The 17,217-nt window shown below is 35.9% G+C and overlaps 1 protein-coding gene across 5 annotated transcripts in view; it reads left to right on the top strand.

Moving 5' to 3' along the window:
- Nucleotides 1–17,217, top strand: part of BDP1 (B double prime 1, subunit of RNA polymerase III transcription initiation factor IIIB) — a 98,361-nt gene that overhangs the window by 65,704 nt on the left and 15,440 nt on the right. For 4 of the 5 annotated variants that reach the window (XM_019463070.2, XM_019463068.2, XM_019463066.2 and 1 more), the window contains 8 exons: nt 760–917; nt 5,600–5,753; nt 6,005–6,185; nt 8,996–9,059; nt 9,604–9,790; nt 10,786–10,990; nt 15,820–15,853; nt 16,697–16,964. In XM_019463070.2, coding sequence (XP_019318615.2) covers nt 760–917; nt 5,600–5,753; nt 6,005–6,185; nt 8,996–9,059; nt 9,604–9,790; nt 10,786–10,990; nt 15,820–15,853; nt 16,697–16,964 — 1,251 coding nt within the window. Of the gene's footprint in view, nt 1–759; nt 918–5,599; nt 5,754–6,004; nt 6,186–8,995; nt 9,060–9,603; nt 9,791–10,785; nt 10,991–15,819; nt 15,854–16,696; nt 16,965–17,217 lie in introns of those variants that run through there. The other variant, XM_019463072.2, reaches the window with a different exon arrangement.

Below are 17,217 nucleotides of genomic sequence, written 5' to 3'. Positions count from 1 at the left end.
CTTGAGTTTTACTAGAAAATAAGAGTGCCGGGGTGGCTTAGTTGATTAAGCATCTGACTTTAGCTCAGATCATGATCTCATGGTTTGTGAGTTCAAGCCCTGCATTGGGCTCTCTGCTGTCAGCACAGAGCCCACTTTGGATCCTCTGTCTCCCCTCTCTGCCTCTCCCCTGCTTGCACTCTCTTTCAAAAATAAATAAGCATTTTAAAAAATTACAAAGAAATTTATTATAATAAATATATTTAAGTCAACTATCGATTAATTATAATAGCTTTTGAGTAATACTTGTGTAAGTGTAAATTTCACTGCTAATTTTTCAGCCTTTAAAGTGAGGATTGGCTGGTTTGACTTTAATGGTTTGAATATTTCTATTTATTTATGTATTTTAAGTAGGCTCCACACCCAATGTGGGGCTTGAACTCATGGACCTGAGATCAAGAGCTGCATGCTCTACTGACTGAGCCAGTCAGGGACCCTTAATGGTTTGCATATTAAAGTTAATGCAATATGTGCATCTTTGAAGCTTTAATGAGATAGTTTTATGTAACTGTAGTCTCTGTTTTACAGACATGGTCCAGATTCTCTTCCCTTCTCCAGACTTTCAGTAAAGTAACTTTAACATTAAAAAATGAACACTTAACAGAGATTGTGGCACCTGAGAAGGTGGCACATAACTATATAAGAGTAGTGAAGAAGGTGAGAGAGCTAATTCTGACACAGTTGATGAATTTCTCTCTCTTCCCATCTTTCTTTTTCTAGGAATACAACCTCTGATGTGACCAGTAATTTGAGAATGAGAAGTAGATTTGCCAAGCCTAAGCCAAATCTTAAGACTTTAAGGACCAGCAGGTTTGGCGTTCATCAGGAAGTTCCCAATTTGTTTGCAAGCCAAGGAGAAGTAGTAGAAAGTCAAAGAGGTAAATTTGTTTCCCTTAAACAGCTACGAAATTACTTTTATAGGAGAATTTGCATTAACATTTCAAGTAGAGTATTTGGTTGTTAAAATTATTTTAATTTACTATTAAAAAGTTTCAAAAAGTAGAATGACTTATAAAATAAATACCAATAAACCCATCAACTGGCTTCAGTAACTATTACCATTTGCTCTATAGATGACCCTTAATAACACAGGTTTGAATTGCATAGGTCTACTATACATGGAGTTTTTTGATAAACAGTATAGTACTATAAAGATATTTTCTCTTCCTTAGGATTTTCTTAATATTTTATTCTAGTTTTATTGTAAGAATTTGGTATATAATACATATACAAAATATGTTAATTGACCATTTATGTTACTGATAAAGCATCTGGTCAACAGTAGACTATTAGTAGTTAGGTTTTTTGGAAGTCAGTAGTTAATATGCGGATTTTTGACTGCATGGGAGGTTTATACCCCGATCCCCCCATGTTATTCAAGGGTCAACTGTATGTATTTGATCAGACATTTTTTGTATGTGTGCACATGGAATATTCAAATAAACATTTTTAAAGGCAGATATACATGAATGTGGCAAAAAAATAAGACAGTGTCTATAAGGTACAAAATTTAAAAAACTTCTTCCTTGGTTCCCAGTCCCCTAATCTCACTTATAGTGGTAAACTGCCATTAAGTTTGTAGACTTCCAGGAGTGTATTATACACACAAGCATCTAAATGTGAGGCTGTGTGTGTGTACATACGTGCATCCACATATGTATACACATATATGTATATAAACACATGTATATTCCTTTCAGAAAGAATAAAAATATAAGCATACTGTATCATATATAGTGTTCAGCCCTTAGGAAAAAAACAATTTTACTGAGATAATTCTATGTAATACAGTTAAACCCTTTGAAGGGTACAATTCAGTGGTTTTCATATATTCACCAAGTTATGTAACCATCACTGTTAGCAGGCACTCCCATTTCCCCAAGTTCTAGGCAATCACTAATCTTTTTCTGTCTCTGTAGATTTGCTTATTTTTGATGTTTTGTATGAGTGGGATCACATAAGTGGTCTTTTGTGTCGATGTCTTTTACTTAGCATGTTTTCACAGTTCCTCTATGTTGTAGTATACGTCAAATACTTCATTTCTTTTTCTTGTCAAGTATTCCATTGTATAGCTATATTACATTTTGTTTATTCATTTATCTGTTGTTGGGCTTTTGGGTTGTTTTCTGTTTTTTGGCTCTTGTAAGTAACACTGCTAAGAACATTCATGTATAAGTTTTTGTGTGGACATATGTGTTCATTTCACTTGGATTTACATCTACAAGTAGAATTGCTGGATAATATGGTAGTTCTATGTTTAACCTTTTGAGAAACAGCCAAACTGTTTCAAAAGTGGTAGCAGCATTTTTTAATTTTTATGCTTATTTTAGATTTTTTGTTTTATTTTTAAGTAATCTCTACCCCCAACATGGGGCTTGAACTTGTAACCCCCAAGATCAAGACTTACATGCTCTACTGACTGAGCCAGCCATACACCCCAACATTTTGTATTTTCACCAACATTCTGTGAGGGTTTCAGTTTCTATTTTCTCAGACCCTTGTTATTAGATATTCTAGTTATCGTGAAGTAGTATCTCATTGTAGTTTTGATTTGTGTTTACCTGATGACCAATGATATTGAGTATCTTTTCATGTGCTTATTTATGTATCTTTTTTTTAGAGACATGTCTATTCAGATCTGTGCTCATTTTTAAATTGGGATATTTGTCTTTTTAAAATCTTTTTTTTTTTTTTTAATGTTTATTTTTTGAGAGAGAGAATGTGAGCAGGGGAGGAGCACATAGAGAGAGGATCTGAAGTAGGCTGTGCTCTGAGAGCGGAGAGCCGGATATGGGTCTCGAACTCACAAACTGAGATCATGACCTGAGCCGAAATCAGATGCTTAACCAACTAAGCCACCCAGGTGCCCCATGGGATTTTTCTCTTTTTAATATTAAGAGTTCTTTATATGGTAGCATTCTTTTTAAAGATTAGTGTATTGGAAAAAATCTGTCTATAGGATCACATAGGGCTCTTTTATTTTTTTAATGGCCTCACTACTTTGTGATGTACATGTTGAATCCTACTGCCACTTCTTTTTCCACCTCCCCTCCCTACCAAAGGCCCAACCCCTTTAGGTGCTAGTGAGAGCAGGAAAAACTGCATGCAGTAAGCTGTCTAGATTGTATAAAATCCTATAGGTAGAAGATCTGGATGGTTAGCAACATCTTTTCCCTGTTTGGGGTTTCTGGTTTTTGGTATTTCCTTTCAACCAGTAGTGCCTATGGTTCAGTTAGTTAATTCATTACTTACTCTGGGTTCAGGAATACCCAGAAGCTGTTTCAGTATGCAGGGTGAGGTTACCTTACTTATTTATTTATTTTATTTTTATTTAAAAATGTTTAATGTTTTATTTATTAATTTTTTTTTAATGTTTATTTTTGAGAGAGTGCAAGTGGGGGAGGAGCAGAGAGAGAGACAGAGACAGAGAGAGGGAGAGAAACAGACACAGAATCCGAAGCAGGATCCAGGCTCGGAGCTGTCAGTACAGAGCCTGAAGCGGGGCTCAAACCCATGAACTGTGAGATCATGACCTGAGCTGAAGTCAGACAGTTAACTGACTGAGCCACCCAGGGGGCCCTAAAAATTTTTTTTTTAAATGTTTGTTTATTTTTGAGAAAGAACGTGAGCAGGGGAGGGGCAGAGAGAGGAGACAGAATCTCAAGCAGGTTCTGTCCTGTCAGCACAAAGCCTGACATGGGGCTTGAACTCATGAACTGTGAGATCATGACCTGAGTCTAAGTCAGATGCTTAACTGACTGAGCCACCAGGTGCCCCTAAAAATTTTTTGACTGTGGTTGACACACATACATTAATTCCAGTCATAGTACGTAGTGATTCAACAAGTTTGTACATCGTGTTCTGCTCTCCAGAAGCATACCTACCGTCTCTCACCATACAGTACAATTACAGTACCATTGATTATATTCCTTATGCTGTGCCTTTTATTCCCATGATTTATTCATTCCATAATTGGAAGCCTGTATCTCCCACTCCCCTTCATCCACTTTGCCCATCCACCTACTTCCCTCTGGCATCAATTTTTACTTGGTATTTATAGGTCTGATTATGCTCTTTGTTTATTCATTGGCTTTTTAAAGATTCCATAGATGAGTGAAATCATTTGTTGTTTGTCTCTCTCAGTCTGACTTACTTCACTTAGCATAACACCCTCTAGATCTGTCCACGTTGTCACAGATGGCCTGGTGTCGTCCTTTTTTTTTTTTTTTTTTTTTTTTTTAATTTTTTTTAATGTTTATTTATTTTTGAGACAGAGAGAGACAGAGCATGAACGGGGGGCGGGTCAGAGAGAGAGGGAGACACAGAATGTGAAGCAGGCTCCAGGCTCTGAGCTGTCAGCACAGAGCCTGTTGCGGGGCTCGAACTCAGGGACTGTGAGATCATGACCTGAGCCGAAGTCGGATGCTTAACTGACTGAGCCACCCAGGCGCCCCCCCCGTGTCGTCCTTTAATGGCTGTGTAACATTCCGTTGTGTGTGCATGCCACATCTTATCTGTTCATGTATTGATGGACACTTAGGTTACTTCGGTATCTTGGCTTTTGTAAACAGTGCTGCAGTAAACATAGAGTTGCTACACATATCCTTTGAATTAGTGTTTTCATTTTCTTTGAATACCTACTAATGGAATTTATTGAATGATATGGTAATTCTAAATTTAATTTTTAGAGCAATATCCATACTGTTTTCCATCATGCCTGTATCAATTTACATTCCCACCGCTAGTACACAAAGATTCCTTTTTCTCTGCATCCTGAGTTTATTTTTGTGTATAGTAGAAAGTGGTCCAGTTTCATTCTCTTGTATGCAGCTGTCCAGTTTTCTCAGTAACATTTATTGAAGAGACTGTCTTTTCCCCATTGTATACTGCCTTTGTCATAAATGGACCATATAAATGTGTATTTATTTCTAGACTCTCTGTTCTCTTCCATTCATCTACTTTTTTGTGTGTGGGCCAGACCATACTGTTTTGATAATTACAGCTTTGTGGTATATCTTGAAATGTGGGAATATGATACCTCCACCTTTGTCTTTCTTTCTCAAGATTGCTTTGACTATTCAGTCGTGTGATTCCATAGAAATTTTAGTATTATTTGGTCTAGTTTTGTGAAAAATGCTGTTGGTATTTTGATAGGGATTTGAACGTAACTCTTTTATATAGAAATCATTTTATTCTTCTTTGTGGAGCAGCTCCCTCCCCAACATTTCCCCCAAGGTGGAGCTAGACCTCATATGTACCCACCTCTAAACTTCTTTTGTATGTGGGTTTGTGATTATATTGCTGTCATCATAGGGTAGACATAAAATTGCTGTGACAACCACGAGTGAAAAATGTGTAGTGTAGGATTCATCTTCTGTTTCAAAAATCTCACTGGCCAGGATCACTCTTCTGCCATGTGATTAAGCTTAATTTTTGGATTAAGAGAAATTTGGAAGAGTTGCTATATACTGATCTGTCTTTGAGGAGACAACATATTTCTAATGTGGAGGTTTTAGCTGTACTGTTGTGGACTGTATCTTAAGTTTGTTTTTTGTTTAAGAAACTGAGAAAAATGGTTCTGAAGCAATGGAGGAATTACAAGATAAAAAATTTGAATCACTTACAACACCACTGAATAAGGAGCAGAGCATCTTGGCATGTGAACATGGTATTGAAGAGATGACTATTTCTCAAGAAGCAAACCTAACTGAAAGGTAAGAGGGAGGAGATTCCGGAATTTTGTTTATATTCTCTTTCAGCTACAGTAATTAGCTATAGCTTTAGGAATTTGATTGGCAGAAGGGGGGGTTCTGTTGCATTAAATGTATTTTAAAAATTTGGACACCATTAAATAATCTTTGACTCATTTAGCTCTAAACATTACTCTGTGGTTGTCCACTTGGTTTCACATACAAAACTGTAATACATACTCTGAAGCTCTAATATATACTAATTTCTCTTTCAGAAATGATGATCAAGAAGAGGAATCTCAAAAGGTTCAGTTATTTTCAGTTGATCCAATTGTTTGCTCTGAAACAAAGCCCCATACGCTTGGTTCAGATATGGGTCTCAGTGAGAGTTGTATCAAAGAGCCCGAGAGAGAGGACTCTAATGGAGACACTGTGCTTACACTTAATGTGTCAGAGGTAAAAGAATGTAAAATATATAATGGGGGGGCTGGGTGTGTATTCCCCACTTAAAAAAAAAATGAAGGTGTAATTTACATAGAATAACCTTCACCCTTTTATGTGCACTTCTGCAAGTTTTGGCAAACATATATAGTTGTGTAAACACATGAACGGTTCCATCATTCCCCACATTTCCCAGGGCCCTTTTTTAGTCACCCCCTTTTACCACCCCCACTACTTGGTGATCACTGATCTGTTTTCTTTCCCTATAGTTTTGTCTTTGCAAGAATGTATTGTGATATAATTTTTTATTAAGTGTATTTTTAGTCTTTGGAGCATAGATAAAATAGCCAATACATAGCTTTGCCATAAAAATTTGGAAAAAGGAAGTGTTTTGTATACAGACTATTTATCTCTTGCTTGCTGGCCTCTGAGTCTGAGAAATACATTGCAGGTGTTTCCTTGAGATATTATTATATGTTCATTGCTGTGTGAGGTATTGGACAGACAAAGTTATGGGACTCATATGAGTGAATGCTTAGGCTCTGATGGGTGCTATGAAAGCAAGTTGCACAAGACTCTTAAAGGAGTGGTCCTCAATCCAATCCAGTAAAATCAGTATCTGGAAATAAGGTGTAGGCATTTGCAGGATTTTGTTTTTTTGTTGCTGTTAAAGGTTCTTAAGTTATTCTAATGTGTAGCTGGGACTGAAAGAATCCACGTGGGTGGCTCAGTTGGTAAGTGTCTGACTCTTGATTTCAGCTCAGGTCATGATCTTGTGGTTTGTGAGTTCAAGCCCCACATTCTGCTCCATGCTGATAGTGCCGAGCCTGCTTGGGATTATCTCCCACTCCCTCCCCCTGGCCCCTGGTCTCAAAATAAATAAATAAACTTAAAAAGAAAAAAAAAAATCCTGGATCTAGAAGAACGGGTATGAATTAGCCAGTTAAAGGGAGAGGAACAAGTGTAAAGAACAGGTGTGAAACAGCACGTCATATTCAGGGACTATAATTAGTTATGAGTGGAATATAAATGAAGAAGTAGTTAGAGTGAGGTTGGCAGCCTGGGAACAGATCATAAAAAAATTTTTATGGCTTGTTAAGGAGTTTGGATTATATCCAAAGTTAAGGGATTTTCCCTACCCCCCCCCCCAACATGTTTGTTTTTACTTCATATTTTGAAATAATTTCAAGCTTGTTGAAAAGTTTCAAAGATCTTACATAGAATTCTTACATAGAATCTTTACTTAGATTCATTAGTTATAAACATTTTGCTTCATTTGCTTTTTCTCTGTCTTGCTCTCCATCTCTATAGATACACTTTTAAAAAACTGAACCATTTGAAAGTTGCAGATGTGAGACTTCACCCATAAATACTTCAGCTAATATCTGATATGAACGGGGATGTTTCTTATAGAGAAATGATACTCTTGTCATACTCAATATTACCATACTATCTGATATTGATTTAATAACAATATGTAATACATAGTTCCAGTCAACGCTCTCACATTGCATTTAGTTGTGATTCTCCTTATTCTCTCACTGTCTTTCAGTGTTCATTTATTTATTTTGATAGAGCAGGGGAGGGGCAGAGAGAGACGAGGACAGAGAATTCCAAGTAGGCTCCTTGATGTCAGTGCAGACAGAGCCAAACATGGGGTTCGATCCCATGAACTATTGAGATCATGATCTGAGCTGAAATCGAGAGTTGGAGGACGCTTAACTGACTAAGCCTCCCAGGCACCCCTCTCCTTATCCTTTTTTTTTTTTTTTTGAGAGAGAGAGCATGTGCACCTGTGTGCACATGTGCAGGAGGGACAGGGGAGAGGAAGAAAAAGAATCCCAAGCAGGCTCCATGCTGTCAGCGCAGAGCCTGATGTGGGACTGGATCTCATAACCGTGAGATCATCACTTGAGCTGAAATCAAGAGTCAGATGCTTAACTGACTGAGCCACCCAGGCACCCCTCCTTATTCTCTTTTAATCTAGATAGCCCTCCTGCCCTTTTTCCTCTTTTGTGAATTTGACATTCCAGGCTAATTCACAATTGGGGTTTTTGTTGTTGTTCCCTATTATTAGATTCAGGTTAAATATTTTTTGGCATGATTATTACCTAGGTAACGTGTTCTTCCTTTTGTATACCTTTATTAGACATGTAATGTCAGTTTGTCCCATTATTGATGATGTTGACTAATTACTTGGCTAGAATGGTGCCTGCTAGATTTCTCCATATAACAGCATCTTTTCCACATGGTGTTAGTAATTTTTCATATGACACCCAACAGACTTCTACCTAGTAGTTTTAGTATCAATTGATGCTTACCTGAATCAGTTATTGACATTGTTGGTTACAAAACGTTTAAGTTTTAAGATTTTAAGCAGTAGAGAATTATAGTAAGAATTGTATTTTAGAGATTACGTTGTTGGCAGTTTTGTGGAAAACAGATTGGAAGGAGCTGTGTTGGAGGCAAGGAAACATTTTGCTTCCATTCAGATGTCATCTAATAGCACAATGGCTGCTATTATAATGGAGAAAGAGAGAAGGTTGAAGGGTTTGCATCTCTCTTTCCTGTTGCTTCAAAAATAATTTGATGAAATTCTCATATTTAACAATTTACTGGGAATTTCTTTGTGTATATGTATGTTTATTTAAAGGAATCAAAAGTTACTGGTACTACTGGTTTCAAAACATTTGGAAAATTATATATGGTTAAATAGTTGTTGAATTTTGAAGCAGTCACTCTTCCTGTATCCAATTGTCTGGAAAACTTTTTAAAACTAAAATTTGGTTGATCTCATTCTTGAATTTTAATTAAATTTTTTTTAGTGTACACCAAGTAGTATGCCAGAAGTTCAACAGGAAAATGTAATCAGTTCTCAAGATTTAACAGGTATGATAATCTGCTTTGATAAAGCATCATCAAACTGAATAGTATGGCTTTTACTTCCATATCCCATTTGATTATGAAAAAAACTAAAACAGTTTTTAAGTCTGCAATGGCCTTAAATTATGAAGTATTTTTTTAATGGTTTATTTATTTTTGAGAGAGAGAGCATGATTGGGGGAGGGGCAGAGAGAGAGGAACACAGAGGATCCGAAGTGGGTTGTGTGCTGACAGTAGCTAGTCTGATGTGGGGCTTGAACTCACGAACTGTGAGATCATGTCCAGAGCTGAAGTCAGATGCTTAACTGAGCCATCCATGTGTCCCAAACACTTGAGGTATTTTAGGTGTAAGTTTTTTTATTCAGAATTATACATCTCCTCTATAGTGAACCATCTTTATCCTTTATGAAATTCCTTTTTATTTTTGTGGGTGTAATTTACTTTTTATTCTTGTGTATAAGTTGTCTTGAGACTTTAGAAATGTAATAAATTAATGATTTTCCGTTGTTTCATGGTTCAGCTTTTCATTACTAACTTTTAAATTTGATAGTGAATCTAGTTGCTAACGTACATCAAGGTGGTGAAGATGAACAAGCATTCATTTTAACTCTGGTGGAAATCCCAACCAATGCCATAGAAGAATATACTGATACCACTGCCCAGTTAATGCCAAACCCTTTACTGCCAGCGCCCATATTGATCAAGTCCGTGAATACAGAAGAAAGGAGTGACATGAGGTAATGAATGACCTCAACTGTTTTCTTTCAAGTTTTTGTTTAAATTCCCGTTATTTGACATACAGTGTAGTTTCAGGTGTATGGTGATTCAGCACTTCCATACAGCACCCAGAAGCTAAACTATTTTTGCTAGGAGGAAAGGTGCTTTATTACTCAGATAGCATTGACTGAATAAGCCATTCACCAACATTATTTGTATTTGTCCTTATTTAGTAATTATGTGATAAGTTAGAGAAGATATCATTGTTTTTATATCTGATAAAGCTGCCATTTAAGTGTGTAATACTTTTGTATGAAACTTGTTTCGTATCTTAAGTATTTTGAAAGCTAAAAAAAATTTAGCAGTTTGGGTTATAAAATGCCATCTGTTAAAGGTGTGGTTACTTTGTAAGCATATATATTTTAAATTCTGAAATAAATACGTTCATAGAAGTTGCAAAAATAGTACAGAGAGATGACATTTTTGTATGTTTTTAATACTGTTATTTTAATTCTTTTCTATAGAATTGTTGTATTTTAACGGTCATTGGTTAAGGCACTTAATGGTCAAGTAGCATTAGATGTTGAAGCCTTTCATATTTGGAAGAGGGATTTTAGGGGTGCCTGGGTGGCTCAGTCAGTTAAGCATCTGACTTTTGATCTCAGCTCAGGTCTTGATCTCAGGGTTGTGAGTTGAAGCCCTGCATTTGGCTCCACGCTGGCTCCTACTTAAAAAAAGGAAGAAGGATTTTAGATTGAAATTTTAACTTTACAGACAAAGAAAAGACTATTTTTGTACCTTAGATTTAATTCAGTATTAGAGAATTTGTGAGTTTTATAGAGTTGTGAGTTTTTAAATGTGAATAGATGTCAAAACTAACATTTTTGTGAGCTTGGCCATGTAAATATTAGTTACTTGAAAGTTTTTTGGCAGCTGTCATTGGGATAGCTGAGCCTTTAACCTCATTAAGTAACTTCTAATTTGCTGATTTAACATGTATGCATTTCCTATGCAGTATGAGTTTTCCAGTAACTTCAGTTGGTCAGGATGCCATGTGTATATCTGATTCTGGAAGAGAGGATTCTGAAAAGCTTCCTGCTAATTTGGATCTTATAACTAGGAAGAGATTTCATTGTACGCTTGATGAAAGTGACCATGTTCCTCCTGCCAAAAAAAGTTCACTCACTTCAAGAGATGATTGTCAAAATTATACCTCTGAGGTAAGATAGAATTATCAAGCACATAAGATGGCCATATTACAACAGATCCATTTGTTTCCTTTAAACTCTTTAAATAAAGATAGTTCTAATAGTTTTCACCATAAATAACCCAGCTAAAACTGGTTTTAGATAATCACTTTTAACCAGTTCTAGGTGAAAATTGATGGACATTCATCAGGAAACCCATTCCCAGTTGTGTGTCATTGGCTAAAAATAAGGCCAAAAGCATCCTGTAGATCTGGATCCTGCCTCTACCATTTAACAGCTGTGGGACCTGAGTCAAAATAGGTCATCTCTGTGAATGAGTTTCCTGTTGTGTAAAATTATTACAGTAATATCATCACTACCAGGATCATAATGCTTAAAGCTATCCATTGCTCTTAGGAAGAAGACCCAGGACCTCGAAGGCCCTCTATTTGTCTGGTCCATTTCTGTCTCTGGCCTCACCTTGTGTTTGTCTCTCCCTTACTCTCTGACTATATTGGCTGTCTTTCAGGTTCTTGAATGCATCATACTTCTTCATATCCCAGGGCATTTGTTTTATTATCTCCTCTATATGAAACATTGCCTTGCCAGACATACACACTTCTTTAGCCTCCATCATCACTACCTCAGGGAAGCCTGAAGACAGTATGCACATTTGATCACCAGCCACTATGTTAAAGGTTTCTTGGCACCCTCTTGTTTTTGTTTCTGATACTCATGATAATTTATCTCATTATGTAGCTACACTTTGGAAAAGTTAATTTAGAATCTATATTCTCAGTGGGACAGTTGAAGACCAATCATCCTTAGATAGCAGACAACAGAGGCAATGTATTCTTTTATATCTGATAGGTGGAAGATGGTATCCCAGAATGTTTTTCATTTCTCTTATTACAAGTAAGGTTGAACATGTTTCATATGCTTAGAGCCATTTGTATTCCTTTCTCTGTGAAATGATTCTATATTCTTTAGCCATTTTTTAATTGCATTGTTGATCTTTTTCCTACAGATTTGGAGGAACTCTGTGTAATGTATGTCCATGAATGAGTTGCAAATATTTTTTCCCAGTGTGTCTTTTGACTCTATTTTTTGAGTTTTCTTCCCTTGCAGACATTTTTTGGTTGAATTTTTCTTTTTTTTTTTTTTAAGATTTTACTTTCTAGTCATCCTTACACCCAAGATGGGGCTCAGACTTAACAACCCTGAGATCAAGATTCACATGCTCTACTGATTGAACCAACCAGGCGCCCCTTACTTTTTAATATGAAAATTTTCAAGCATTTAAAAAGGTAGACAGGGTAGTATAATGCCTCCCCATGTACCAGTCACCCAGTTTCATCAATTTATCATCATTTCTTACAGACATTGTTTTGTTCAAAAGTATATTTAATGACTTGGGGAAAGGATCATAGTACATTGCTATGTGCAAAGCCAGGCCACCAGTTTATATTATGCCATTTAAAAATGATAGATGTACGTTGATGTGACTGTATAAGAACAGTATAATGTCTCGGACTTATTTGTGATTTTTCTTTTTTTTCATGATTTTTGTTTTTTGACCTTTGTTTTCAGCTTTTTAACAATGAAAAATTGCTTATAAAATGTCATAGTTATAATTGTAAATTATGGAATACACATACTGCATTCATATAGACATGCAAACAATTTTAATTTTTCTGTAATCATATTTATCAGTATTTTTATGTATGGCTTCTAGGGACTGTGTTAGATAGATATTGAAAGTCCACTTTGAGACTTAGTAGAAATTCTTAGAGTTAATATTACTGATTTGTTTAGAATTTATTTCGGTGTTAGGGAGAGTGAAACCAACTTCATTTTCCCCAGGTGCCTGCCTAGTTGTCTCAGCACCGTTTTTTGAATAATTTATCTTTTCTCCACTGATTTAAAATTCCATTCTTATCACATATTAAATCCCATATGTATTTGTGTATATTCCTAAACTTTCTTTTCTTCTACTTTTAGATTCACCTATTTATTCTTGGGCCAGTATCCCACTGTTTTATATATAAAACTCTGATTATATAAAAACTCTAGTTTTTAAATGCTTTACTGTCTTAAATGGAAGGTTTCCCTCTCCTCCCACATCGCTTTATTTTTTCTTTTTCCTTTTTTTTTTTTTTTTTTTTATTTATTTTTGAGAGCGATAGCACACGAGCAGGGGTGGGGCAGAGAGAGAAAGAGAGAGAGACAGACACAGAAAGAGAGGGAGACACAGAATCTCAAGCAGGCCCCAGGCTCTGAGCTGTCAGCACAGAGCCCTAGAGCCTGACACCGGGCTTGAACTTAAGAGCAGTGAGATTATGACCTGAGCCAAAGTCGGGGGTTTAACAGACTGAGTCACTCAGGTGCCCCACTTTCTTATTTTTTCTTTTCAAGTTTGTATATATTCTATATTCTATATATTCTATATATTCTATATTCAAGTTTGTATATATTTCTTTTCAAGTGTGTATATATTCTAAAGTTTGGGTTTTTTTCAAAATTTTACTTAAATTTTAGTTAACGTATAGTGTAATACTGGTTTTGGGAGTAGAATTTAGTGGTTCATCACTTAAATAAAACACTCAGTGCTCATCCCAAAAAGTGCCCTCCTTAATACCCATCTCCCATTTAGCCAATCCCTCCCCCCCCCAACCTCCCTCCATCAACCCTCTGTTTGTTCTTCTTCATAAAGAGTCTCTTATGGTTTGCTTCCCTCTCTCTGTTTTTACCTTACTGTATGTTCATCTGTTTTGTTTTTTAAATTCTACATGTGAGTGAAATTGTACAGTATTTTTCTTCCTCTGACTTATCTCGCTTAGCATAATACACTTCTTCAGTCAATGGACATTTGGGCTCTTTGCATAGTTTGGCTGTTGTCGATAATGGTGCTGTAAATATTGGGGCGCATGTACCCCTTTGAATCTGTATGTATCCTTTGTGTAAATACCTAGTAGTACACTTGCTAAGTTGTGCAGTAGTTCTAGTTTTAAATTTTTGAGGAACCTCCACACTGTTTTCCAGAGTGGCTGCCCTAGTTTGCATTCCCACCAGCAGTGTAAGAGGGTTCACCTTTCTCTGCAACCTCATCAACATCTGTTGTTTACTGTGTTGTTAATTATAGCCCTACTGGTAGGTGTGAGGTGGTATCTCGTCATGGTTTTGATTTGTATTTTCATGATGATGAGTTATATTGAGCATCATTTCATGTGTCTGTTAGCTATCTGGGTGTCTTCTTTGGAAAAATTTCTATTCATGTCTTCTGCCCATTTCTTAACTGGATTGTTCATTTTTTGGGTGTTGAGTTTGATATATTCTTCATAGATTCTGGCATATTACCTTTATCAGATATGCTACTTGAAATTATCTTCTCCCATTCCATAGGCTGCCTTTTAGTTTTGTTGATTGTTTCCTTCATGCAGAAGCTTTTTATCTTGATGAGGTCCCAATAGTTCATTTTTGTTTTTGTTCCCTTGCCCATAGCATTGTCTAGTAAGAAGTTGCTACGGCTAGTGTCAAAGAGGTTGCTGCCTGTGTTTTCTTTTAGAATTTTGATGGTTTAAAGTCTATATTAATTTTATAATTAGCTTGTTCAGAGCTTCAAAAAATCCCATTGATGCTTGTTTTAGGATCATATTAACTTGACCACTTAAGATAGGGAAAATTGATGTCGTAATTGTGATGTTGAATTTTTTTTCTTTATCCAAAAACATGGTATGTCTTTTCATTTGTTTAATTATTCTTTTATGTCTTTTAGTGGTATTTTCATCTCCTCTTCATTTAAATTCTCCATTTCTTATTAGGTTATACCTAAGAATTTTATCTTTTGTTGCTATTATCGTTGAATTCTTTTCTATCTGGAGAGCTTACTAAATTCCCCTCATCGTATACAGTAATTTTTCTTTTGTTTCTGTTGGGTTTTCTAAGTAAAGTCATATTATCTGCAAATAAAATTTTAATTTTTCTCATCTACTTTATATACCTTTAGTTTCCTTCTCTTTTCTAACTATATTGGCTAGTATAATTAAAGAAAAAAGTCATAAAATAGTCTTGATAGTAGATACATTTTTCTTACTCCTGACTTAAATGGGAATATTTCCAGTGTTTATGAAGTGAGATGCTGGTTTTTGAATTGTAGTAATTATAGTTTATGGTGTTAAGAAGATGTCTTTTTATTCAATGTAAAGTTTTTTCCAAGTATGAATATTATTGGACCCTTTTGCTACAAACAGAGAGATGATGATAGTATTTTTCTCTTCAGTTCTGTTGAATTATATTAGATTTCATATATTGAATCATCTTTGCATTCCTGAAATAAACTCTGCTTGATTATTATGTTAGTCTCTTGATGTGTTGCTGAATTATGTTTATACTATTTCATCTGATATTTTTGTACTGGTTAATTTGAATCAATATTAGCCTTGATTTATAAAAAGCATTTGGAAACTTTCCCTCTTTCACTGTGCTCTAAAACAGTTTAAAGAATAGGAGCAGTGTCTTTTTTATAAGTGTTTGGTAGAGTTTCTATAAGCCATCTTTTACCCTCGAGCTTTCTGGGAGATACCTGCTTTCTTTAGTTAGAAAAGAGGGTGGGAGGCACCTCGGGGGTTAAGTATCTGACTCTTAATTTTGACTCAGGTCACGATCTCATGGTTGGTGAGATTGAATGCCCATGTTGGGCGTTGTGCTGACAGTGCAGAGCCTGCTTGGGATTCTCTCTCTCCTTCTCTCTCCGCCTCTCTGCCATTTATGCACACTGTCTCAAAATAAACATTAAAGAAAAAAATAGAAAGATTGACTTGATACATGGATTCAATTTTTTTTGTAATTTTTTTTTAAAACAGGGGTGTTCAGAGGAAATAAGTGTTGAGGAAACAGGTGAGTGAAATAAATTTTAATGTGATTACATTTTGTTATTTTTGGATATTTTTGATGCATCTATTCAAATTTGGAATTGAAGAAGAGTCTTGCTTACTTTCTCTAAGTATTTTGCTTTTATTATTAGAAGTTTTTCTTCTTAGCTGAGATCTTGGATTTGGCACTTTCGTAGACATAAGCTACTTTCATCCTGTAATAACAGAAAACCATATGGCTACAGAATTTCCTGTAAAAGCTTAACAACTATATTTCAGGAATTACAAAGCTGAGCATAAAGGAGTTTTTATGGTTCCTTAGGTTTACCCAGAGATTAGAAAAGACATATATATTGGGGCGCCTGGGTGGCTTGGTCGGTTAAGCGTCCGACTTCGGCTCAGGTCATGATCTCACGGTCCGTGGGTTTGAGCCCTGTGTCGGGCTCTGTGCTGACAGCTCAGAGCCTGGAGCCTGTTTCGGATTCTGTGTCTCCCTCTCTCTCTGCCCCTCCCCTGTTCATGCTCTGTCTCTCTGTCTCAAAAATAAATAAACGTTAAAAAAAAAATTAAAAAAAAAAAAAAGACATATATATATATATATACACACACACACAGAGAAAGCTTTTCTAGGTAAAAATAGGTTGATATGACTGTTTTGTATCTGAATACAGAAACTGTTACCATAGCTTTGTACCAGTTACAATTCTTAATAGTCCCGATAACTTATATATTAACTTATAATTTAGCTTACTCTTATTAGGGTAGGTTTATGATAGAATGTCCTGATTTTTTTCCTTCAAATATTGCAGTTCAATTGGATATATAAATTTCAAGATGGATGCTTACCATTTGTCTTTGTTTTTTGAAGGGGAGTCTTACAAGGGACAAGATACCTTCCCTACCTCAGGAAGCACACATACAACTCCAGAACCTCAGAAAGAGCAACTTGAACCAACTTTGCAGTGTATAGGATCTCAGTCTCTTGATGAAATGATAGACACGCATGCAGAAACGAGTACACCTCAGTTACCTCAGAATGAGATGATTGTCTCTGATAAGGAAGAGGGAACTGGTGCTGCTTCAAAGTCTGAACAAATGGGTAGCATCACAGCAGCTTCAAAAACCCCATTATCCAGGTACCGTGAGAAGCTCTTTAACAAATGCTCCTTTCTGTTTCTGTCTCTCAAAGGATAAATGTAACCTCTACGCAACAAATATAACATAAAGACTAAGTCCAGTACTAAGGATGATGTTTTATAAACATATTCCTCTGTCAGTAATGTAAAGGGGAGGAGTTTTGTCAAAGAAAATTCAGTAATGTCAACATTTTTGCAAGACTCCAGACAAATAAAACATTCTGTATAACAAGAGCTTACCTTTAGATGCTGA

Source organism: Panthera pardus, unplaced genomic scaffold (assembly GCF_024362965.1).
Source record: "Panthera pardus isolate Hobbes unplaced genomic scaffold, ASM2436296v1 HiC_scaffold_2, whole genome shotgun sequence".
Lineage (NCBI taxonomy): Eukaryota > Metazoa > Chordata > Mammalia > Carnivora > Felidae > Panthera > Panthera pardus.
This window is presented reverse-complemented; position numbering and strand designations above follow the sequence as displayed.